General features: G+C 47.2%; 1 protein-coding gene across 6 annotated transcripts in view; it reads right to left on the reverse strand.

The window, feature by feature from the left end:
• Window positions 1-25,259, reverse strand: part of CRACD (capping protein inhibiting regulator of actin dynamics) — a 983,102-nt gene that overhangs the window by 11,891 nt on the left and 945,952 nt on the right. For all 6 annotated transcript variants that reach the window (XM_069631614.1, XM_069631616.1, XM_069631613.1 and 3 more), the window contains one exon: window positions 23,225-23,393. In XM_069631614.1, coding sequence (XP_069487715.1) covers window positions 23,225-23,393 — 169 coding nt within the window. The remainder of the gene's footprint in view (window positions 1-23,224; window positions 23,394-25,259) is intronic.

Below are 25,259 nucleotides of genomic sequence, written 5' to 3' on the forward strand. Positions count from 1 at the left end.
TAACTTCCTCCGAAATCTCCGGTTGAAGCTCACCTTATGGTTTGAAAGGATGAACTCTCCATCCTGCTTCTGGTGCAGGGGCGCGTGTTTGTCCAGTTACTTCACTGGTTTTCAGAATGGCGCTGGCAAAAGCCACTTGACTTTTCCGAGCGGAACGCCGTAAGTATGAAGATTACAAAAGTTCAAGTGTTGAGCCTCCTTTTCTGTTGCCTTCCTAACCTGTGATCTGTCCTTTATTTAAGATGCAGAATGAAGGCGATGCGTTGAGGGATTGAATTGCCGATGGTAAACTCAGGTGAGTTAGCGATGGGGGCGATCCCTCTTAATGTCTTTATATTCCCCCAGTAATGTCTTTTGTCCTTTCCCCATAGGGGCCGGGGTGCGGTACCTGCCAACGAAGCGGCGCCGACCCGAAATGAGGAATGGTCCACCAACAGAAGACCGGTAAGTGTTATGGCGGAAAATTAGGCTTTCCTCATATGTTCCTTCTGCTTACCTTTTGTCTCTTCTTCTCTCCCCTAGGCGCAGAGATGTGTCGACCGGTACAGACAGTCGCGGTGGAGCCAGAAGAACTCCCGAGGACAGGTGAGTGAAGCGCAGCGCTGCAGCGAGCAACGCGGTGCTTTTAAATGAAAGTCTTTTCTCAGGAACGCTGGCGCGAAGGTTCCGGATGCAGGTAAGAAGTTTGAATAAATTCTTGGTTTTCACCTTTCTCTTCTCTTCTTTCCTTACAGGTGTTCCAGGATCGAGGCGGGCGTGGCTGGAGACCAGATGCAGGAGCAGACACGGTGAGCGTTCAGCTGCTTGGATGCAGAACAACGCGAAGCGTGAGCTACTGTCTGGGCGTGGCTTAAATAGCCCCCAAAGTAGTTCCAGGTAAGTATCCTTCCCTGGCCACGCCCGAGTGGCAAAATAGTCCCAATGAAAAAATAGTCCCTTTCAGGTCTCAGGGAGGCCTGAATCTTGCAGCATGGTCTGCATCAGGTAAGTGCACAAAACACCTTCCTTTATGAGCCTGGCGCCTAAGGCGCCAGGACTGATGTCCAACATGAGCCTGGCGCCAACGGCGCCAGGACAGAGTCCAAAGAGCCCCTATAAGGGGCCGCTGGGCTTTTACCCGGGGGCATCATGACACATACTTCTTGCCCGGCTAACGAAGCAGGAAGTACAAAAAGACCCAATAAATGCAATTAAGAACAAGACTGGGGCAGTACTGAGAGCCCAAGAGGGCATTAACCAGGCATTCTCGCAATTCTACGAAGACCTATTCTCCCCAAACCAAGAGGCAGACACCTGGGAAATAAGGGAAGCCCTGACCCAACAACCAAATTAACAGAGGAACAGATAGAGACACTGGAAGCCCCACTGATAGTAAAAGAACTGACAACCTCCCAACGGCCAAGACCCCCGGGCCTGACAGACTACCCGGGGAGTTCTACAAGAAATACAAGCAGACGATAGCACCTAAACTGCTAGAAGTCTATGACGAGGTGTACACACAGGGACAATTACTGGATAGTATGACAGAGTCAGAAATAATACCAATCCTGAAACAAGGGAAATCACCCTTAGACTGTGGATCATACAGACCACTCTCCATGACCAACCAGGATTGCAAGATCTTGACGTCGACCCTAGCTAACAGGCTTAAACAGGTTATACACACCTCGGTGCATTTGGACTAGACGGATTATGTCCCGGGACGGAACACCACATGATATATTCAAAGACTGCAAAACGTCGTAGACCAGACTAACCACAGACAGGAAGAGGGTGCAGTTTCTTCCCTGGATGCAGTCAAAGCCTTTGACTCTGTGAAATGGGATTGGCTACTGCATGCACTTGAACACTTTGGAATGGGCGAGGGCTTCCTGAAGTGGATCAGGCTGCTATACGTGGATCCCAGGGCGAGGTTCAAGACAGGCAGACTCATCTCAGCGGCATGGAGAATACACAGAGGCATGAAACAGGACTGGCCGCTGTCACCGATACTCTACATACCAGCCCTAGAACCGCTAGCAGTCTTCCTCAGGGGGGGAGTATGGCAGGGTGAGAATGAGAATAGACAACGCCATCCATCTAGTCTCGCTATACGCGGACAGCCTGCTCCTGTACGTCAATAACAGACAAGACAATCTACCACACCTGTTAGATGTAGTAGAAGCATTTGCTAGGTTGTAAGGCATATCCATCAACTGTAACGCTCACCTGGTATCCACGGGGACGTCACTCAGCCTGTTCTGACCTCTTACAACCTCGAACCCTTCCCTGGAGGCTATTCGACTGGAGACTGGGCCTGAAACACAGGATTGGTAGAGTTTAACTCCCTATTGTCTGTGTGCTTGAACCCCTTCTTCCCCGGGGTCCAACCCTTCCCTTTGATCCACAGCTTACCTTGTTTTCTTGTATAGTGTGTTCTCCGCCCTGCTTTCAGCGCAGGGGCGTGTTGATTGATGCGGGTTCGTTGCTGCCTAGTTACTTCACTGGCAAGAGTGCGACAGGTAAGTATAATGAGTCTTTTGAACAGTTCTCTAACTCCGTTCCTTTCCTTCCTTAGATGATGGCCGGCATCCAGGGATGGCGGCGTGCTGCTGAGATGACTAGCGCTGAAGGTGAGTGAGAGCGTGATGCGCGATGCACCCCTTTCATATTTGCATTGAACTGAGTTATTTTTCTGTGTCTTTTAGGTGCCGCGATGTTTTCAGCGTGGATGCCGGTTATGAAGAACAAATGCGGTGGTAAGCGCGGTATGCGGCGCCTCTAGATGTTTCCACGCTAACCTGGAGTGTATTTTCCTATTTTCCGTCTTGCGGATGGATGAGAAGTTCTGGAGACAGAGTTCCCCCAGAGCAGCTGGGATTCAGGTAAGCGTTTGAAGCTCATACAGTATTTAAAAACAAGCAAAGATTTGCAGAATGCTTACTTATGCCTTTTTTCTGTTCTTTTACCTTTTCCTTAGGAAGCGGCGTGCCGGGATGGGAATGACACCGCCGAAGATGCCCGCAGAACAGAAGGAGCGATGAATGATGGGCAGAAGCGCCGCAAGTTAAGGCTGTTCCTAACAGTGTTCTTGTTCTTGCAGGAGCTGAGCGCAGAAGAAAGATGCAGGCCTACTGGAGACCGATCCAAACACATTGAGTGTCACGCTGCAGGTGCAGAAAACGCAAAGCATGTTTTATTTAAGCCTGGGTGTGGCTTAAATAGTCTCTGGATATCCCATGTGTGTCTGGGCACCCAAAAGACTAGTCCGCACATGCAGTTCTGGGAACCGAAATATGTGGGGGCATCCATCTTGTCCCCATCCATGCACTACAAGTCCAATCCCCAATGTTATCCTATGGGACTGAGTGAGTCTGGCGCCACAAGCGCCAAGTCTGACTCCAAGTGGGTCTTTGGAGGGATGGAGAGGCCCTTGAAGGCCATGTAGGTGATCGTGGCCTGGCTCCAGCCTGACATCTTGGAGGGCTGGGGACGTGAGGGGAAGGAATCATGACAGCACTCTCCCCACCCCCAAGGCCCCTCTCAAGGTGGCTCTTCTGTCTGGTCCTGGTTTGGGTGGATGGTTTTGATGAAATTGTCTAAGCAAGCGAGGTGCCTGGATGTACTCACAAGGCTCCCATGTCCTGTCTTGTGGACCATATCCTTCCAGTCTACTAAGTAGTATAATTTGGATCTGACGTACTTTGAATCTAGGATGTCCTTGACTTCGAATTCTGGCTCCCCGGCGACTACCACTGGCTGTGGTGGCGTTGCTACCCGGGTCCCAGGTTGAACAGGTTTAAGGAGAGACACGTGGAACACAGGATGAATCTGCATGTTCGATGGCAAAGCTAGTCTGACCGCCACAGGATTTATCATGGAGGTGACGGTGAATGGACCCAGGTATCTTGGACGGAAAGTTCGGGCTTCTTTAATGGACACGTGTTTAGACGCCAGCCAGACTTTGTCTCCCACTTGGTAGTTGGGGGCCTTTTCTCAGTGTTGATCAGCAAACTTCTTTTGCCGATTCTTAGCTTGAAGTAGGTGTTCAGCTGCCCTTTTAAAGGTTTGAGAAATGGTCGTGTGCAAGGTTTTGACTGCTGGCATTTCCAGGGTTGTAGGAACGTCCAACTCAGAAGTACGTGGGTGCCTGCCATACATGGTATAAAAGGGTGTCTGCCCAGTGCTGGTGTGTAGGGAATTATTATAAGCATATTCAGCTATCCATAATAGGTCGAACCAGCTTCCTTCAGCTTGGTGTAACATGCAACGCAGATACTGCTCGAGCGTCTGATTTGTCCTCAGTTTGACCATCCGTTTGGGGATGGTGACTGGTGGATAGCCAGATGTCGATCTGGGCAATAGAGCAGCATTTTCTCCAGAAGTTAGATACAAATTGAGTACCTCGGTCTGAGACCAAAACTGAAGGAAACCCATGGAGCCGTACGATGCCTTCAAGAAATACCTTTGCCAGGGTGGAAGCATTTGGGAGCCCCTTAAGAGGAATGAAATGTGCCATTTTTGAAAATAGGTCCACGACCACAAGAATAGTGTTAAACCCTTGACTGGGTGGTAAGTCAGTAATAAAATCGAGGGACAACGTGTGCCAGGGTGATGGTGGGATTTCCAATGGTTGTAATAGCCCAGCCGGTTTCTGCTTGGATGACTTGTTTTGAGCACACACTCCACAAGATAGGAGGAATTGGATAATGTCTGTACGCCACGTGGGCCACCAATAATTTCGTTTTACCTTGGCTAGGGTTTTAGCGATTCCGGGGTGACCCTCGATCAAGGAATCATGATAACCTGACATGATTTGTTCTCGTAGTTCTTGGTTTGGTAAGAATAAACGATTCCTGAAGTAGGGCAACTGATCTTTTATCATGTAATGTTCTCCTTGTGCACTCCACACTTGTAATTGCTCTGGACTCATCAGGTTTTGGATTTCTTCATGTAATTCTTTCTGAGTTATGGTTGCTGTGAGTCCTAGGAGCTTGTCACTCGGGATGATTGCTATTGGGTCATGGGTCTGATACCCTTGCTCTTCCACCCCCATACGGGAAAGGGCATCGGCCTTCCCGTTTTTCACCCCTGGTCGAAATGTAATCACATAGTCGTATTCAGCAAAAAAAGAGCCCAACGTAGTTGTCGTGAGGATTGGGCCTTTGCCGTTTTTAGGTACTGGAGGTTCCGGTGGACAGTTATTACGGTGATTGTGTGTCTGGCGTGCAAGAGGTAGTGCCGCCATGCCTTAAAGGCTGACTTAATGGCCAGGAGTTCTTTGTCTGTGATAGCGTAATTGAGTTCAGGGGGTGTGAATTTACGCGACCAGAAGGCTACAGGGTGTAACTGGCCCGTTTCGGGGTCCTTTTGTGAGAGGATGGCTCCCATAGACATGCTTGAGGCATCCGTTTCCACCAGGTATGGGAGATCAGGGCGAGGGTGGCGTCAGATTGGGGCAGATGTGAATCTTGCTTTGAGTTCCTGGAAAGCCTCCTCGGCTTCTGTTGTGCACTGGAACTTTTTGTTGCTTTTCCTTAGTAATAACGTGATGGGATGCACGATTTGCGAAAATCCTGGGATGAACCGGCGGTAGAAGTTTTCAAAACCCAGCATACTTTGAACCCCCTTGAATGAATTTGGGGATGGCCAGTTCAGGATAGCATCTACCTTGTGTACATCCATTCGGATTCCATTCGGGCTGAGAATAAAGCCCAGGAATTCCACCTCAGAGTCGTGGAATGAGCACTTTTCGAGCTTGGCGTAGAACTGGTGTTGACAGAGTTTCTCCAATACGGATCAGACGTGTTTAACATGGCCCTGCTTTGATGTGGAATATACTAGGATATCGTCGATGTACACTAGAGCACAGACATTAATTCCCATACGACATCGTTCATGAAGTATTGAAATGCAGCAGGCGCGTTGCAAAGGCCAAAGGGCATTACTTGATATTCATACAAGCCGCATTTGATGCGAAAAGCGGTTTTCCATTCGTCCCCCTGTTTTATGCGAACAAGGTGATATGCCCCCCTCAGGTCTAGTTTTGTGTAGATTTGGGCATCTTTGATTTGATCAAGCAATTCAGGGATCAGTGGGAGGGGGTAGCGATTTGTTACGGTAATCTGTGCGCGATAGTCGATGCACGTTCTCAAGTCCCCCTCCTTTTTTGGTATGAAGAATAGAGGACTGGTTGCTGGAGACTTCGAGGGACGGATGAACCCGTTGGCCAGGTATTGTCAAGATAGGCCTTCAGGTGCTGGTTTTCTGGTTCCGTGAGTGCGTAAATTCGCCCACACGGGATTTGTGCGGCGGGTATCAGGTCGATTTGGCAATCGTATGGTCTATGCGGTGGCAGGGTATTAGGCTGTTCTTTCTGAAAGACATCTTGAAAGTCCTGGTATTCACTTGGTAGGGTGCCGATTGCCACAGCCGCAAGCATGGAGGTTCTGGTGTCTATTGGTTGTTTCTCTTGGCGATAACATGTGTGGGCACACGTCTCGGGAAAGGCCAATTCTTTTGCTCGCCAAACGATTCGAGGATTGTGAGCTACCAATCATGGCATTCCCAAAATCAACAGGAACTGCGGTGCCTTAATGAGGTCGAAAACAATAGATTCTTGGTGTCCATCCTGGCACAGAAGGGTTAAAGCTGCAGTGCATTGGGATACTGGATCAGAAGCTATTCCTGTGCCGTCGACAGTGGTAACAGTGTTGGTGGTTGATTTAGGGTGTAACGGAAGCCCCATCTTTGCTGCAAGATCCTGGTCGATGTAATTCCCAACGGCTCGACTGTCTATGTACGCTCTTACTGCATGCATCCGAGATGGTTGTTGGTGATTGATCAAGACCACAGATAGTGCAAAATGGGAGGTCTGTAGTTCACTTTCTTCGCTCGACAAGTGGACCCCTACACTTGCCGGGCTGGGGAGTTTTCCGATTCCTTGATGGTATCTTCCTTGTCCGTGGCCCCTACCGTCCTCCTCGGTGGCTTCACAGGGCATTCTTTAAGGAAATTACCTGACCTTCCACAGAACAGACATAACTGCTGCTGTCTCCTTTTATCCCTTTCTGCTTTAGTCAAGGGGGATCTGACCCCCCCGATTTGCATTGGTACTCCTGAACCTTCCGTTGTTCGGGCAGTATTGTCCTTTGAACGCACATACATAGGGCGAAGGTCTGGTCTGGTTCGATCTGCTCTTCAGTCCTGCAGCCTATGATCCAGTTGAACAACAAGGTCAATGAATTCTGAGCAGTCTTTCGGGGGGTTCACTACTTGTGCGAGAACATCCTTGAGCTCTCCCCGCAACCCCGATGAAATGACGTGGTTCTCTTCTCCACTGGCCATTCTGCTTCAACTACGAGTCTATTGAACGTGGCTAAGTATGTTAATGGGTCTTGATTCCCTTAGCGTAGGAACAGAAGTTCGTTGTCTAATGCCTGCCCATGAGTACGACAGGCGAACAGCTTTTCCATCTCCTGCTGAAAGCCCCTGAAGTCATGCAGCAAAGGATCGTCTTGGGCCACAAAGGGTACAGACCAGTCTGCGGCGCTACCACTCAGTTAGGATAGCACAAAAGCGACCCGTGATTGGTCATTCGGAAAGGCCCCTGGCCTACAAAGGAAGTGCAGGCGGCACTGGTTCATGAATGTTGCAAACCTCTTGCGATCCCCCGTAAATCGTTCGGGCGGGCCCAAGGGAACTGCCCCAGGAAGGGTTATCTGAACGGGATTGGCTGATGGCGCTGGCATCGAGGGCACGCTTCCAGACAATGGTGCATGCCCTGCTTGTGACTGGAGAAGTTGCCGGCTTAAATCATCAGTGCGTTCTTTGGCTACTATCAGCTCTCTCCTCAGGGTGTTGGTCTCCTGCCTGGCTGCATGTACTTCGGAACGTAGCTGCTCCATCATGTGGGCTAACTGGTCGGTTTCTGATGTTTCCATGACACCCAGGTGGATTTTGATGTGAGGCTTTGCATTCTGTAATGCTCACCTGGTATCCACGGGGACGTCACTCAGCCTGTTCTGACCTCTTACGACCTCGAACCCTTCCCTGGAGGCTATTAGACTGGAGACTGGGCCTGAAACACAGGATTGGTAGAGTTTAACTCCCTATTGTCTCTGTGTGCTTGAACCCCTTCTTCCCTGGGGTCCAACCCTTCCCTTTGATCCACAGTTTACCTTTTTTTCTTGGATAGTGTGTTCTCTGCCCTGCTTTCAGCGCAGGGGCGCGTTGATTGATGCAGGCTCGTTGCTGCCTAGTTACTTCACTTGCAAGAGTCCGACAGGTAAGTATAATGAGTTTTTTTTTTTACCAACTTTATTTAAGTTTTGGAGCACATAGATATGCACACATTAGTAATAAACCGATCAATGGCATCTATGTAATACATGTTACATGTCGCTTCCTCATTACCCCTACTTGGGGTTTCAGCACATTTCAATGCCAGTGCTCATTTTATGATAACAATACAAAGGAAAAGAATAAAAGAATAACATAAATGTTGAACTACCCCCCCACACCCATAAGTGTCTCCCCAACTTAAGGTGAAGAAGTGGTTTGATCTGTTTTGTTATTTCAGTTAGGTGGATCTTTTCAAGTTCAGTTTTCGGTTCCATCAGGTAACAGGTATTGCACGGAGCAATCTGGGCTTAAAGTACATCTGCTCTCTGTCGTCTGTGAATTCATGCAGTGGTAGCCAAATGTTCAGATATTTGGAATAAGAGCCGTGGGCCAAAGCAGTCACTTTCTCCATGGCCATCACCCCCCATAGTCGCATCCACCACATGGCCATCACTGGCCCATCTTTAGATTTCCATGCCTGGTCGATTGTAATTCTGGCTGCACTCAACATATGCGTAATTAAGGTGGCCGTCGGCCCTGAGTTTGCATAACGACCCTCCACTGCTTCTCCCAAGAGCACCACTAGCGGGTCAAGAGGGAGCTCCACGCCGGTTATATCTTTAATGTGATTTAGGATCTCTTTCCAGTAGGTTTCTGTTAATGGGCAGGACCACCCCATATGTATAAGGTCCCCAGGTTGTCCACAATTCCTCCAACATTCAGGCGGGTATTCTGGATTAATGGCATGCATGCGTGTGGGCGTCATGTACCACCGGAGACAAAGTTTATATGCTGCTTCCTTAATCAAGGTGCATTTAGAACTCTTTGCGGCTCTATGCCACATTCGGCCCCATGTGTCTCAGTCAATTGATCTACCCAGATCCGCTTCCCATTTCCGCATATAAGTGAGATTTTCTTCTTGGTCCCCCTCTCCCACCAGGCGATATAATCTAGTTATTCCCTTGTCTGGGTGGCCTTTCTGTATGGTTAACTCAACTCCTGTAGGGTTCCTAGTTGCCCCTTCTTTCACCCTCACATTTGAGACCCAGTGTCTGAGTTGATCATAGTGGAATTGCTCCTGTTCTGGGATATTGAATTTGGTTTTGTATTCTTCGAATGTCAGGGGTATCCCATTTGCATAGAGATCTCCTAAGACCATGCTGCTCTCCCTGCCACCCCAGTTAGCCCAGAAGTTAGCATGTGTTCCAGGGGTAAATTCTGGGTTGTAAGCTACTGGCGTAAGAGCCCCCCCCCTTGATCTTCTTGTTTCTCAGGACCCTGTCCCAATACCACAGGGTAGTTCTGGTTGATTCCAATAGTTGGCCCTTTTTCCCTATGTTGAGTGGCGAGGAAGCCAATACCTCCCAGGGCTAACTTAGTAGCCAATTTTTCGAGTATCACCCACTGGTTCGGTGTCTCCCCCGTAGACCATTGCAGGGATTCGTATTGGGAGAGCGCCGACTATATATAAGAATTTAGGAAGTAGGGTCATCTTAACTGCTGTAATGCGTGCTAACCAGGACAGTTCCTGCAATTGTCAACATTTTAATTCTTTCGTCAATGTTTTCAATAGGTCTGGGATATTAGCTCCGTATAACCTGTCATATTTGGGGGTCAGTTGAATTCCAAGATATTTAACTGCCTTGTGTTCCCATTTCAGGGGGTATAGGTTTTCCCAAATCGGGATTTGCTCCGGCCTCTCTGTAATATTAAGAGCTTTAGATTTGGGATAGTTAATATGGAACCCAGAGACATTGGCAAATTTCTCCAGCAGGTGTTTTTTGACTGCTGGTAGAGAGTTTGCGGTATCTTTTAAGAACAAGAGAATGTCATCTGCGTAAAGCGCCACCTTCTGCGGGTCGGTATTGCCCACTTCAACCCCTTGGATATCTGGATGGCTACGAACTTGGTATGCAAACGGCTCCATAGCCATAGCAAAGACCAAGGGCCGATAATGGGCATCCCTGTCTCGTGCCTCTCTGGATGGGAATGCTTCCTGTGAGTTTTCCATTAATCAGTAGCTTAGTGGATGGTTCTGTGAAGTTGGCCATTACCATGCGGATAAAGAGCGGGCCACACCCAAACTTTTCAAGAGTCAGCCGTAGGAAGCCCCAGTGTAAACTATCAAAAGCTCTGGAGGCGTCCAGGCTGCCACCGAAAATCTCTGGCTTGTCCTCCGTCCCCAGTCGATTACATTTATGGCTCTGCGGATATTATCGTATGTGTGTCGCCCCCTCACAAACCCAGCTTGATCTGAGTGAATTATTTCGGGTAATATCATTGCCAGTCTCCGGGCCAATATCATGGAGTATATTTTTGCATCTCCATTTAATAAAGAGATCGGACGATAGCTAGCACAGTCCAATGGGTCCCTGTCTGGTTTCAACAATAATATTGTGGTTGCTGGTCCCATATCTCCTTAACTCTAATCAAATTAATTAGGCAGATAAGGGGGCCTATCAGCATGGTTCTAAAGGTTTTATAATATGCATTGCTGAGGCCACTTGGGCCTGGTGTTTTATGCCCTTTCAGTGCCTTTATAGCGCCCCCCACCTCTTCCTCCATTATGGGGCCTTCCAATTGGTGTTTATCCATCTCATTAATTTGTGGTAAGTCTACCTGCTCTAGGAAGCAATCTGCTCCTCCTCCTCCTTTAAGTTTTCTTTCTTTAAGTTATTAGTGTAATATGAGATCAGAACCTCCTCTATTTCTCCTTCTCGCCTCACTACCTCCCCGTGGTCATTACGAAGTTGTGTTATTCGATTCCTAAGGGTTTGGTGTCTCAACTTGGCAGCAAGAAACCGGTTAGCTTTGCCCCCGTGTATGTAATAAAATTGCTTAGTTTGTACTAGAAGGCGTGCTGCGTCGTCTGCTAGGTGAGTTTCTAAGGTCGCTCTGGCTTTTTTCAAATCCTGCCAAGCCTTCTGTGAACCTTTGTCTTTGTAGACCACTTCTGCCTCATGTATCTTGACTTCCATGTTGTGCCTTACCCTCTCCCGACTTGTAATGTAATTCGAGGTTTGTGCAATGAATTCCCCCCTTATTACCGCCTTACTGGCATCCCAAATGGTTGACCAATCCAACTCCGGGGTCTTGTTTTCCCGGAAGTAGTTCTGCAGGGTTTGTTCAATACTTGTCCGGACCAATTGGTCCTTCAATATTACCTCATTCAGTCACCAGGGTTTGCGAGACCGCTGTTGTGAGCAAGCCAATTCTACATTCAAGAGTACCGGGGCATGATCTGAGAGGCAACGCACCCCAATTTCTAAGCCAGTGACTTGTGGGATAACTGTTTCTGAGATTAGTATCATATGGATACGGGAGTAACCCCTGTGTACCGCTGAGTAGTGAGTATATGCCCTCTTCTGTGGGTTAAAGAAACGCCAGGATTCTAAAAGGTGCCGTTCTCTCAGAAATTTCGCCAGGGCTTGTCTAAATGTGTGATCATTAGGGGTAGCCGGTAGAGTCTTATCCATTGTTGCATCCATTACCCCATTAAAGTCCCCTCCGATCAAAATTTTCCCTATTCCCCATTGTGCTATTTTAGGCAGCAAGTCAAGTCTAAAGTGGTCTTGTTTTATATTGGGGGCATAGATCGAAATCAGAGTCACCAGCTGGCCCATCAGTCCCCCCCCCAACATCAGGAAACGCCCATCTGGGTCTTTTTTAACAAATCTTCTCTCAAATTTTACATTTTTTGCTATTAAAATGCCCACTCCCCGCTTTTTAGTTCCACTAGAAGCCAAATATTTTATAGGGAAGGCTGTGTTCCAGCCTCAGCTCATCTTCAGGAAGCAGATGTGTCTCCTGTAACCATACTACCGAGGCATGCATATAAACCAGCCTGGTCAGCATGGACTTCCGCTTAATTGGGGAGTTGAGCCCCTGAACATTCAGCGACACAAGTGTTAATTCAGCCATTATCGTACATTAGCCCTCATGACCTTTCTTTATGATCCAACTGAACATTGTTGTAGATATAGCATGTTTGTCATTCACTTCTTCACCAAACAATAGAAAGTATGAATACCCATTCTCCCCCCCAACTTTAAAACTACAATTTTTGAATAACTGTCTCAACATAGTATGTTCACACTAAATCACCGGGTTCTATTCACCCGGGAAATTTGGGTTCCGGTCCCCCCCCTTTCCCCTCTTCCTTTTTCCTTTTCTACCTCATTGAAATCATTCCTTCCCATAGGGTGAGCTTGCTTCGGGCAATAAAGTCAATGCTTAGGCCATTTCGATTGCAGAACCCATCCTTCTCTTTAGAGAGTCCGGTATATCCCACATCGCAAATGTTCAGCCGTTGTTCAGGTGGGCTCAGAAGGTTTCTGTTCTTTGTTACGTCCCCGCGGACGGGAGTGTCTCAGATTCCTTTGGCTTGTCCCATGTCTGCCTTCTGATTCTCCGTTCTGGGATGGGGACTCCTCGTTGTCAGTGAAGTTGCCTCCTTTGTCTTCTTGCATGAGGTCTGCTATCTCTTCCTCTTTAGAGATAGAATGTCGCTTGCCTTTCAATTCAAACCGTAGGCAAGTTGGGTGTCCCCATCGGTATCGCACGCCCTTAGTTCTCAGCCAGTCTGTGACTACCCTCAGTTTCTTTCTCTTGGCAAGCGTCACTTGGGCCAGATCCTGGAACAGTTGAATCGGAATTGAACGGAACCTGATGGGTTCTTTTTTCCGGGCTGCCCGCATAATGTCCTCCTTCAGTGGGTACAGATGTACTCGGGTTAGAACATCAGGAGTCAGGTTCCTATTAAGTTGAAATGTGGAGTATACTCTGTGCATCCGATCAAGCACTATTTCTTTATTTTCTTCTTCTGTGTCCAAGATGTGACGGAACAGGTCAATCGCATATTGCTGTAGGTCAAAGTCTGGTATCGATTTCGGAATTTCACTAATTCGTATATTGTTTCGCCTAGATCTATTTTCGGTGTCTTCTTGCTTATTCTGCATTTGTTCCATCTGCTGTTCTAATTCCATGACTCTACTTGCCAAAACATTGTGATCATGACCCTGTTCGGTTATCAGCGTTTCTATTTCGTCAACTCTCTTTTCCACGGCCAGGACTCCTTTATTGAGGTCTGCAATGGATTTAGCAAGGCTGGTTGCACTTTCTTTTATATCTTTTTTGAGTTCCAACAGCACCTCCAGTAGGTCCGATTTCCGGATAGGGGATTCTTTAGAGTCTTTTGCCCCCTCTGGATGGGGATTATGCACTTGGGCTGTTGCTTGCAGTTGGTTGCGTTTCTGGGAGTCCGCTGTCTGCAACATGGCTTTGATATCACCAGAGCCCTGACCTTTATCTTTTGTCGTCTGTTTGGCCATCCTGGGCTACGTGCAGTGTTTTGTTGTCCTTTAAGCAGTGGCCCGGAAAATGAGGGGGGCAATCAACTTAGCTTTCGTATCAGGGTATGGTGACGTGACACTGGAGCCCCAGAAGTATTGTTCAGATTGGTTATTTGGAGCTCTCCAGATTCCTTACGGGAATGCCACACGCTTGTCCGCCTGCATAGCCCGGAATGTTGTCAGGGGTCTACAGGTAGGGTGGGTGCCCCGCACTGTAGCCAATTCCACTCTCAGTTGGTCTGTTCACCTCCAGTCCCCGTCTCCGTCGCTCAACATGGAGCTGCTGCTTCGATCTAGTCTCGCCAGGCTCCGAAACCACAGGTCGCCCAACTTGCCTTCGCGGGCGCCGAGTTGTTGGGTCGTCCGTGGTTCCGAGAGGCGATCACCGACACTCTGGATTCCGCTGTGCCGGCGTACGGTGCTGTATTCCTGGAGTCTCGCGGTCCCACACGAGGCGAGGACCTCGGAAGCCGCCATCTTGGGCAATTGCTACTGCAAGCGAATCGGGTCTCCGTATAGTGCTCGGCTGCTTCGGTCGTTACCTTTCCTGCCAGAGTCCGATCGCCTCTCTCCGCCTCATAGTCTCAGGGGAGCCGGCCTTTCAATGCGTTCAGACTATTGCCTCCTCTCCCCGACTGGGAGATCTTCTCCAGGTCCGGTGGTACGAAATCGCCCCAAAGGGGCATAGAGGCGGGATGGCGCCAGCAGTCTTCGGACGCAAGCCCCTGATTTGAGCGACCTAAAGGCAAGTGTTCCGACGCCTCCGGGGGACCTGCCCAGTTGAATTTGTTCCGTACCAATGTCCTCATGCCCTCATTCACAGCCTGCAGCTGAGTCACAGGCGTCGGAGGGACGACACCCAGTCCCGTCCGCCATCTTGTTTTCGGGCTTCCAAATTTAAAACTTCATTTTCTTCGTTGTATGGGCTTCAACGCTCGCCCAAGTCGCAGCTTCTGCTTACCGAGGCTTCCGACGCCCGCTAGGGTGTTTTAAGGGGTCGGGTACATGATTTTAGGGGGTTTCGAGGTTTTGGGAAGGGAAGGAAGCATGGAGCTCACCAAGGAGGCATCCGATGGCGCCCTCGGCTGGCCACGCCCCCCTATAATGAGTCTTTTGAACAGTTCTCTAACTTCGGTCCTTTCCTTCCTTAGATGATGGCCGGCATCCGGGGATGGCGGCGTGCTGCTGAGATGAGTAGCGCTGAAGGTGAGTGAGAGTGCAATGCGTGATGCACCCCTTTCGTATTTGCATTGAACTGAGTTCTTTTTCTGTGTCTTTTAGGTGCCGCAATGTTTTCAGCGTGGATGCCGGTTATGAAGAACAAATGCGGTGGGTAAGCGCGGTATGCAGCGCCTCTAGATGTTTCCACGCTAACCTGGAGTGTCTTTTCCCTCTTGCAGATGGATGAGAAGTTCTGGAGACAGAGTTCCCCCAGAGCGGCTGGGATTCAGGTAAGCGTTTGAAGCTCGTACAGTATTTAAAAATAAGCGAAGATTTGCAGAATGCTTACCAATGCCTTTTTTTCTGTTCTTTTCCCTTTTCCTTAGGAAGCGGCGTGCCGGGATGGGAATGACACCGCCGAAAATGCCCGCAGAACAGAAGGAGCAATGAATGATGGGCAGAAGCGCCGCAAGGTAAGGCTGTTCCTAACGGTGTTCTTGTTCTTGCAGGAGCTGAGCGCAGAAGAAAGATGCAGGCCTACTGGAGAACGATCCGAACACGGTGAGTGTCACGCTGCAGGTGCAGAAAACGCAAAGCATGTTTCTCAGGCTGGGTGTTGCTTAAATAGTCTCTGGATATCCCAGGTGTCTCTGGGCTGAACCACACCCAAAAGACTAGACCGCACATGCAGGTCTGGGAACCAAAATATGTGGGGGCATCCATCTTGTCCCCATCAATGCACTACAAGTCCAATCCCCAATGTTATCCTATGGGAGTGAGTGAGTCTGGTGCCACAAGCGCCAAGTCTGACTCCAAGTGGGTCTTTGGAGGGATGGAGAGGCCCTTGAGGGCCATGTAGGTGATCGTGGCCTGGCTCCAGCCTGACATCTTGGAGGGCTGGGGACATGAGAGGCAGGAATCATGACATCAACAAAAGAAAATCCTCCCTGTACCCTCTAGCAGCACTTAGACAGATCGATATAGACCGCTCAACCGACCCTGAAATGGGCAACAAACACCTTCCGGTACCTGGGAATAGAAGTACACCATAATCCAGTGGAATCAAACAAGGCTAACAAGCAAGCAGCAATTGAAAACATTAGAAAGTCCATAACATTCTGGAAGACACTGCCACTGGGGATGGTAGGAAGGGCAGTGTTAGGCAACGTTTGTATGCAGTACCCTTTGGGAACACTACACACAACTATGACTGCAGGTGTAAGCAAACCAACCTTTGGTATAAGTCTGTACTACACAGTTTTGCTAGCGTATTGAGCAGCCAGGCTTATGAGGGGAAATGTGAGCAGTAGTGGAGTTACACAAATATTCACAGTTACAGGTATTCAAAGAGACTCTTACACTCAAGGTTTCTTATATAACCAATTAATAATTTATTTAACAGTTAGTTATAAAACCCTCATTAGAAGGAGGCAATCATATAGTAGCACACAAATATACTTCAATACTGTACACTCTTCAAAAAGACTACAAGTATTCTTAGACAGTGCAAATACTTTGAGTTCACCAGAAGAGTCAATTCAATTCAATAGGCTAGGTCAAAGTAAATGGGCTAAAGTCTTGGATAGGATAAAGCAGTTCTGGTAGTTAAACGGAAAGGTCTCTGCACAAGTTCTTAAAAGTAGTTTGGAAAAAGAAGAATCATATGTTGGGTCACAAGCTGATTAGGCCTGTGAGTTGCAAAGGTTTCAAGCACTTTCACAGTGAGAGATAAGTTCTTTCATTCTTGTTTTACAGTACCATACAATGAAGAAAAAGGTGCAGCTGATGACTTCTGTTCGTGGCAGTTCATTCAGATTTCACTGTTCCTGTGCCTCAAGTCGTGGGGACGAGAAGGAGGATGTCGTGGGACTCCTGCACTGCACTGGGACTGGTCAAAGCTTGCAACTGGCAAACTTCAAAATCAGTGGCTGTTTCGCATTCCAGCTACCGCACTGGTAACAACGCTGGTTCTGGCTGTCAAGGTGGACTGTCCTTGCTTCTGATGTCCTGCAGTCAGCTGAGGAAGGTCGGGCTCGGTCGGTCCGATGTCGTGGGAGTCCGGAGGATCTTCCAAACGCTTTTGGCCAGCTTACAAGTAACGCACACAATCTGGTGTCCCTCTCCATGGCTCTACGGTTTCCTGCAGCACTCTGAGGAAAATACAACCAGCTCCGAGATAGGTTTTCCAGGTAGCTTACTTGGGTGTTGATTGGCCCTACCAACTCAAAGGGAGAAGTCGTCCTTTGCAGGGCTTATCGGTCGACGCAAACTTGACGATTCGGAACTGCAGCGGCCCCCTCAAGCTCTTCTTTGGTTCCTTCGTCCAGTGGGCTCTGCCTTCCAAGCCAAGAGACTCGCCTTTTATTCAGTTCTCTCCCATTCATTCCAGCCTAGCTGCCACTCACCCAGCAGGGTGGCTGTCCTTGCCGGACAGTCAGCCAGCCAATAATCACAGAGTGCATTTGGGTCTCCTAGGAGACCAAGCACAGGGAGTTTCGGGCACCTCCCTCACTTCCTGCCTACCCCAGACAATCTGGAGCCAGAGGCGGGTTTCACCCCTGAAGCCCGCCAAAGGTGAATGAACAAAGAGACCATAGCTGGTTAGGCGTGCAGAGAAAAACTCTAGAAGGACCTTTCCACAAGGACATGGCGGAAAAAGAAGATAGGGAACTATTTTAGCAATGATGGCTGGGCGCCATCTTGAAAAACATGGCTCCCGCGATTTAACGTTAACGGAACGGAGCTACGAATAGTTCACGGTCGGGAAAAATCATGGTAGTTCGTTGTAAAACCACTGCCACCAGCCATTCTGAGAGGAAAGGGTAGCATTTGACTGCTACATGCATATTTAGACATAGGGGGATACTAAGTAACCCCTCCAGCACTCTATTGTAAGATAGGGTGTACTGGGTCTAAGAATTTAAAAGACTAGTAAAGTCAATTTCACTTTACTTACCCTGGGAAACAGTAGTTTATCCCAGAGAAGGTATTTAAACCTTGGGAAAGCCTGAAAGGCTTCCCTGTGTCACTGCACTGAAGGTGCTGTGTGACACAAATGAAAAAGATGACGTCTATGGAGTTGGTTAGCCTCCATAACCAAAGGAAATACAGACAGAAAACAAACAGAATTAAAAGTACAACGTCCCAAAGATCAGCAAAAGAGCTGGGGGTCTCTAAGGCAGAGAGGATTTAGCACATTCTTGAGAATTCTCCCTAAGAGGCAGCCTTGCTGAAAATGATAGTACTTTCCCGTCTCTAGTACTACTTTACAAATATACCCTAAAATATACCTGGGAAATTCTTCAGGCAACTGAACACAATAGCAAGGGAATTCCAGAGGGTGGGGGGTAGGAACAGTTTGGTACTAAGCACATTGCAAAGAGACTGTGAGTCAGGAGCGATTAAATTGCTGAACTTTGAGCTATACTACCTGGCAGGGCAGCTGCAGTTCGTGGCACACTGGCTGGGGGATGAGGCTTCCATAGACACACTGCTACTGCAGCTAGCACTACGGCACTGCTCTCTGAGAGAGATTATATGGATGAAAAAGCCCCTGAGCCAAACACTCCCCTCCTTTGCGAAACTGGGCCTGACCCTATGGAAGAAAGCGTGGAAAACCCAGGGAAACCCGGACCCCTGCTCCACGCAGGTCCCACTAGCAGAACTAGTGAACACTGGACCAAATGCGCTTATATCGTACCTAAAGAAACTGGGAAGCTAAGGGAATTGCTCAAGTCGGAGACCTATGGAAAAAGATGGGTGGAGTTTCAGACCTTAATGGAAGAATACAACATACATAAAGGCCAATTCATGCTACACAACAGCATGGTAAAGGCAATGAAAACGAGGTGGCCAGATCGATCTGAGGGAACCGGAACAGGAGAGTCAGTAGATGCATGGTATGACGTGGCTGATGGAGGACACACAGTTTCCAGACTGTATGAACTGCTCCTGAGGAACCACAATGCCAAAGAATTGCAGGCACGCAGGAAATGGGAAGTGGAACTCCAAAAAGTCTTCACAGATGAAGAATGGGCAGGGGCCTTAATGTACACAATGAAGATATCCAGAAACGTGAGATTCCGGCAAACACAACTCTATTGCATGCAGAGGGCATACCTTATAACCCAGCAGAATATCCAGGATGGGGTGCAAAGCAACACAGACCTGCCCCAGATGCGCAACGGAGGACGCAGACATGTTGCATATGTTTTGGGCCTGCCAAGTAATAACAAAATTCTGGGACCGCATCAAAATGAAGGCAGCAGAAGGTGGAATCCAAATGCAGGTATGGTCACCAGAATCCTACCTGCTGGGACTATTCCAGAGAGGAGGCAGGCCAAGAGCACATCGGGGCAAAATGAAGGACCTGGTGAGTATTCTGGCAAAACGCCACATAGCGATAGCCTTGAAATCCAAAATGGGCCCGACAGTCGAGGCATGGTGGGCAGATTTAAAGCGATGGTCGCTGGCTGAGTCAACGGTATGGACCATGGAATTGCAAAGAGGGGCATGAGATAGCAGTGACAGGATATTAGCATGGAACTCAATGGTATAAGAACTGTTTGGACCTACAGCCGGAAACAACTCTGAGAACTCCAGTGAACAAGAGAATGCAAGCACGAATATAGGAGAAAGATGATTGCTCCGTTAAGCCATGTCCTGGCAAGGAGGAAACCTGCAAACTAGAACTCAGAAACCCCCTAGGAGAAGATACCTGGATAACCATAAGGAACAAACAGATCCGAGTACAGAATACTAGGAACGTCGGCCAAGACAATGAAGCTGTAGAACACTCCTGGCATGGTGTGCAGTATTGAATGTTAAGTGTTTTGTTGTTTAAGTGGTGTGTATATAAATCAAATAGTTTTAAAAAAGTGTTTATATTAGTATTAGATCTGTGCTTGGATAAAGATCAGGGAGTCAATTACCTGTTTGCTAAAGCCCAAGATTTCACCAGTTATATAATGATATTGACAGAATGCTTTGGGGTTCAGATACAAATGTAGACCTATTTTCTATGAAGAAAGAGTGTTGTACTGTCAAGAAACTCTAATAGGAGATAAAGATAGACAGCTAGACTAAGTTCTTAGGGCACAGCAGAAAAGACAATTAGGGTTAGAATACTACCTGGAGCAAAAGAGAATTCTAAGTCGGAGTTAAAAAGTGGTTGATAAGTCAGCAAAAATAAAATACAAATCATAATTGGGGAAACATATTGGAAATTATCATTTGAAAGTAAAAATGTGGTAGTTAATAAACAATTTGAAAGGAAAAACTGATGTAACAAATAATTCCATTTACGGAGGATAATTGGCATAAGCATTGTCTACTACGTTCCAGGGTCTATGGGCGATATAGAATATCCCTGTTGCACTCCAAATATGAAGTTTGGATTCAACAATGAAGAAGAAGAAACAATTGCCATAATCAGAACTTGCGATCAACCTGGAAAACTGCAGTGATTGTGTGCACATTTTTCAGCTGGTTGTCAGAATTATGGAGATTCCCAACCTGTGGCAAGAAGCTCTATTGATTCTAATTTTCAATAAAAGCAGTAGACTACATCCTTCAAAGTATAGGCTGATGGCTTTACTGGATGTTTCCAGTAAAATATGTTCAATACTTATAATAAAGAAGCTAAAGAAGTGGGCATTGTATAATAATATACTTGCGCATCATCAGACAGGATTCCAGTAGAATAGTAATAATTCATCTAGAAAGAGAAGGCAGGTTTTCAAAGAGATTAAGACTAACTGTGGTCTCAAACAAGGGTGAGTTCTTGCCTTATTTATTTTTTAATATATACATAGTGGACCTCTAGAGCCACCTTGAGTGGACTTAGTCTTTACCGCAGAAATTGGGGAAAAATCATATTTCCTGGATGGCATATGCCGTTGACTATATGCCATGTCGACTATACAGAAACGGCATTACAAAGAATGTTGGACACAGTTATCTGGTATTCGGCCAAAAACCATCTTGGAATTAATGCAGCTAAAACAAAATACACATTTTTGATAGCTGTAGAATAAGGAAATGATTTACATTACGTAAGGAGTGCAAGATTCCGCTATATTGACAATCTGGGATTTTTATTTTTCTTAAAATGAAATTCATTTGTTGCCATTTCCTGTGTTTATAATAGGTCTTTGTTGTAATAGGTCTTAGTTTATTACTTGTCATTCCTTGAGTGATAGTTACAGAAATAACATACATTTCCCCTTTTCTATCGCTAAATCATTGCTAGTTCCATACCTCCAGAATTCAGCAAGGATGTGGATAGGAAACAAACTAAGAGCATACTGTAGCCTCTCTGAATATTTTCCACTTCACTGTAACCATTACAGATATTGCTCTTTTCTCTTCCAATAATGATAAGTGGGAGTGAATAATGGGAAGTATGTGTGCCTTCTGCAAAATATCATTGCTGTTGTTAGGTTTTGACCAACTAGTGGTATCTGTAGGAATGAGAAGGTGATAATTTCTATTACTTGAATCACCATCTCCAGAAACCCAAACAATAAACACAAGCAAACACGGTTACAATGTATTGTTCAAGTTAATACAACAACTGAGTGGAGCTGTAGGGGATACAATAAAGGGACACAGCTGAGGTGATACGAGATGTGGATTTTATGTTATGTTATAGGAATTTCTGTAAGTGCACGTACACCCGGAGGCATCTTTTGTGCTGAGGAGGCAGGGCAAAAGACGAAGCGCAGCTAGAAAAGCAAGGTTTTTAAGCCTCGGTGAAAGGCGAGGTGATCAGAGATGTCACGCAGAGAAATGGGAAGGTCGTTCCACGATCTTGCAGCAGCAACTGAGAAGGCACGGCCACCTTTACGGGCCAGCTTGAACCGAGGTACGACCACACGCGCTAGGTGGTTAGAGATCGGAGGGTACGAGTGGGTTGGTAGGGAGTGAATTTTCTTTGCATATATTCCGCTCCGGTTCCATGAAAGGCCAGGTGTGCTATGCACATGGACTTGAACAAGATACGCTGAGCAACAGGGAGCCAGTGAAGTTGTCTCAGTAGGGGCGTCATATGGGCTCCAAAAGGCGGGTGGATGATGGAGCAGGCTGCAGCATTTTGAAGTAGCTGCAGACGACCAATCAGGTAAGCAGGTTGAGCCAGGTAAAGTGAGTTGCAGTAGTCCAGGACGCTGAGGACCAGGGCTCCCGCAACCGGTGCCTGACTGGCAGAGGGAATAAAAGGAAGGACTTTTCAGAGAACCCTAAGTTTAAAATTACCCGATTTGCAAACTGCTCAGACCTGCTCATCCATGGTCAGAGTGGCCGAGAAGCGTACTCCCAGGTTCCTAACTGATAGAACGGGTATAGGGACAGGGCCCAGTGAAGGGAGCCAAAAATCAGCCGTCCAGAACATATGAGGGATAGAGGTACCCACAACCAAGACTTCAGTTTTTGTGCCGTTTAGCTTAAGCCAGTTCAGCGTCATCCATCATCCCAGTTGCTCCAGGCAGTTTCTTAGCCTGTTAGCTGTTTCAGGTTTTGTTAGGTCCATACATTTGATAGGATGTAAAGGAAAAAGTAATGCAGGGATGGGTAAAAGGAACGGGAATAAGAAGGGAGATAGAGGGGAGGGAAAATCACTAGACCCCTATACAAATAGAAACAAGAAATTGAAATAGTAAAAACAGAAGGTGGACTAAATGAAGAATAGGTGAAATTTGAGCAGAGAAAAGTGGTGAAGTGTGGGCAAAAATACAGAAGCTTACAATGGATAGGGGTAATGCGTTTTGAGAGGGGAGGAGCAGGTAGGGGCTGAAAATGGCCATAGGGACTAGCATGACCATGGGAGGTCAATGGCTGGGTAAGATGCCAAACACCACCCACATGCTGTCCTCACATCCCATGTCTCACATATCTTCACTTACCATGCCAAAGGCTCTTGCTTAGAGGCAGTGCTTACAGCACCACCTAACAGCGCAAATGAAAAGTAGTTTTATAGTATATTAGCACCCAGGATGGGTCCCAGAGCAAGCTTTGAGCTGCTTGCACCTACCTCCTTATCCTTCCCATGCCTCTCCTCCCCACCGCCTGATTTGTGTTTTGGCCGCACCATCACTGCCGCCACTCCTTGTTCCCAGGCCACCATGGAAATGGCAGAGTAACTCTGCATGAATCCCTGAATTCCATGTTCTTGGTGGCCATCTTTGGAGAATATTTGTTTGACAAAACGGGTTGCGGCGAGTGCATGACCCATTTTTACAAACAAATACATTGTTATCAGCACCCTGGTTTAAAAATCCAGGGGGCTACTGCAGGCTCCAGTGCTGATAACAAACTGGGGCCAAGGTATAGTAGAACCTTTTTGAGGAGGAAAAGCTTTGGAATTTCACATTCTAATCTTGCACAGTATATACCTGTAACAGAAGTCGGAAGAGTGTTGGACTTCTTGAACTGCTCACGGCGTTCAACTCTGGTCAAGGGCGTTTCTAGCTTTTTCTCGTCCTCGTGAGTTGTTGGTTTCTGCTGTGGGCTTACTCTGCTGACATTGCTGGCTCGACTGTCACTCTGATTGCTGACCCCAACCTAGGACCAATGCCAAAAAAGTAAGATAAAAACGTTATTGTAGAAGTAGGCCTAACATTCTTGATAAACACAATTTAATACCAGTGCACAGAGGCTTCCTGGTATCCATAGAACTCTTTTATTCTCACAGCAACAAGTGAAAAACTTGTAAATGTTTAAACAACGCTTGCATATATGCAGAAGAGACTACATATCCCATACATCTTCTAACCAAGTGTCACCTGTTGTCTAGAAATCATCTCCCTAGAAGGGCACTGATGGGACACAAGGTCCTCATAACATTACATGCTCTTTTTTGTGGTGACATGCCAGGCATGGCTCACTGTTTCTGATTTTCCAAAGAGGTGGGCCAGAAGCCAGAGCCAGGCTTGCCTTCTTGGCCGGAATGTTGCTTGTTTTCATATTGACATGTTTGTTTACTCCTTAATTGATTTCAAAAGCTATGCTGGCTAGGATCAGTTTATCGCATGGGGACATGGGAAGTTGACACTAGATATAGGGGTTAGCTAGACGGGATGGAACTTTAGCTAGTAGGTTGCTGTTGCAGAAGTCTCAGAAATGGAGGAGGACTTAGGGATTGGAGGTGGTGAATCAGACTGTAAACAGGTTTAAGCAGAAGGGTAGGACATTAACAGGAAATAGAAGTCGATCTCCTGTTGATAGTATTGTGAGCAGTGATTTTGGGATTACTGAATCCTACGAATATGCAGGTTTGGAGCACAAGGATGTGGAGTGCGCAAATGGGGTGGGGGGAGTGGTGCCAAAGGTGAAGGCTAAATACAGGAAAGTCGGTGGTGGAAGACTTAATTTGTAGAGTAATATTGACTTCGCTTCTTGTAGAGGAAATGACTGTATGGGCCTAGTGGCCAGTATAAAGGACATCAGATATTTACACCAGAGTGTCTGATGGACACAGCAGAATCTGTCTAGTGGCAGGTTGGCACTCCATGGTATGTATGTAAGATTTGAGGTGGTAGACTGTTGATTTTCTGCAAAAGTGGAGCAAAAGACCAAGCTGCTACAGTGCCAGAAAGTGGCATGTATTCCTGTGGTGTGTACTGTGCCACAGAATGCTAGGACTAGCTGCAAAGGTGTTCCCTATACCATTCTTTTGAGTACGGATTTGAAAGTACTCATAGATGGTAATGTGACCAACGTGAGAAGGTTAGGTTGGAAGAATGAAGAGGGAGAAGTATTGTCCACTGCAGCCTCAATGACATTTGAGTCCAAGATGTTCCTGGACAAATTTTAGCAATGTTTCCATCCCAAAAGTTAGAAATGTTTCCATGCCAAATCTTAGCAATGCTCCCATGCCCAAACTGAGCAATGCTTCCATGCAAAAGTTTGAAATGTTTCCACGCTAAATACTAGTAATGCTCATGTGTCTAAACCGGGAAATGCTTCCATGCCAAAAGTTTGCAATGTTTCCATGCCAAATCCTAGTAATGCACCTGTGTCTAAACCGAGCAATGCTTTCACGTCAAACGTTAGCAATGTTTCCATGCCAAATCCTAGTAATGCTCCCGTATCTAAACTGAGCAATGTTTCCATACCAAAAGTTAGCAACCTGAGACTCAACCTCGCCAGCACAACTATCCTCAACACCACACAGAGTCTACCCACATTCACTACCTCAAGCTAGTTCTAATTAAATCCCGCTCTCTGACCGAATGTTCCCTAGATATCCACAACCTCCTCATTATGAATAACCTACCTGCCATAGCCATTACTGAAACCTGGCTGCACTCAGCATCCGGACCTACTTTATCTCTCGCCCTCCCCACAGTTTACGCCATCTATAGAAGGGACAGACCTAACTCAAGAGGAGGCAGAGTGGCCTTTATTGCCAATGACCACCAGCTCATC

Source organism: Ambystoma mexicanum, chromosome 6q, assembly GCF_040938575.1.
Source record: "Ambystoma mexicanum isolate Mex_15411 chromosome 6q, UKY_AmexF1_1, whole genome shotgun sequence".
Taxonomy (NCBI): Eukaryota; Metazoa; Chordata; class Amphibia; order Caudata; family Ambystomatidae; genus Ambystoma; species Ambystoma mexicanum.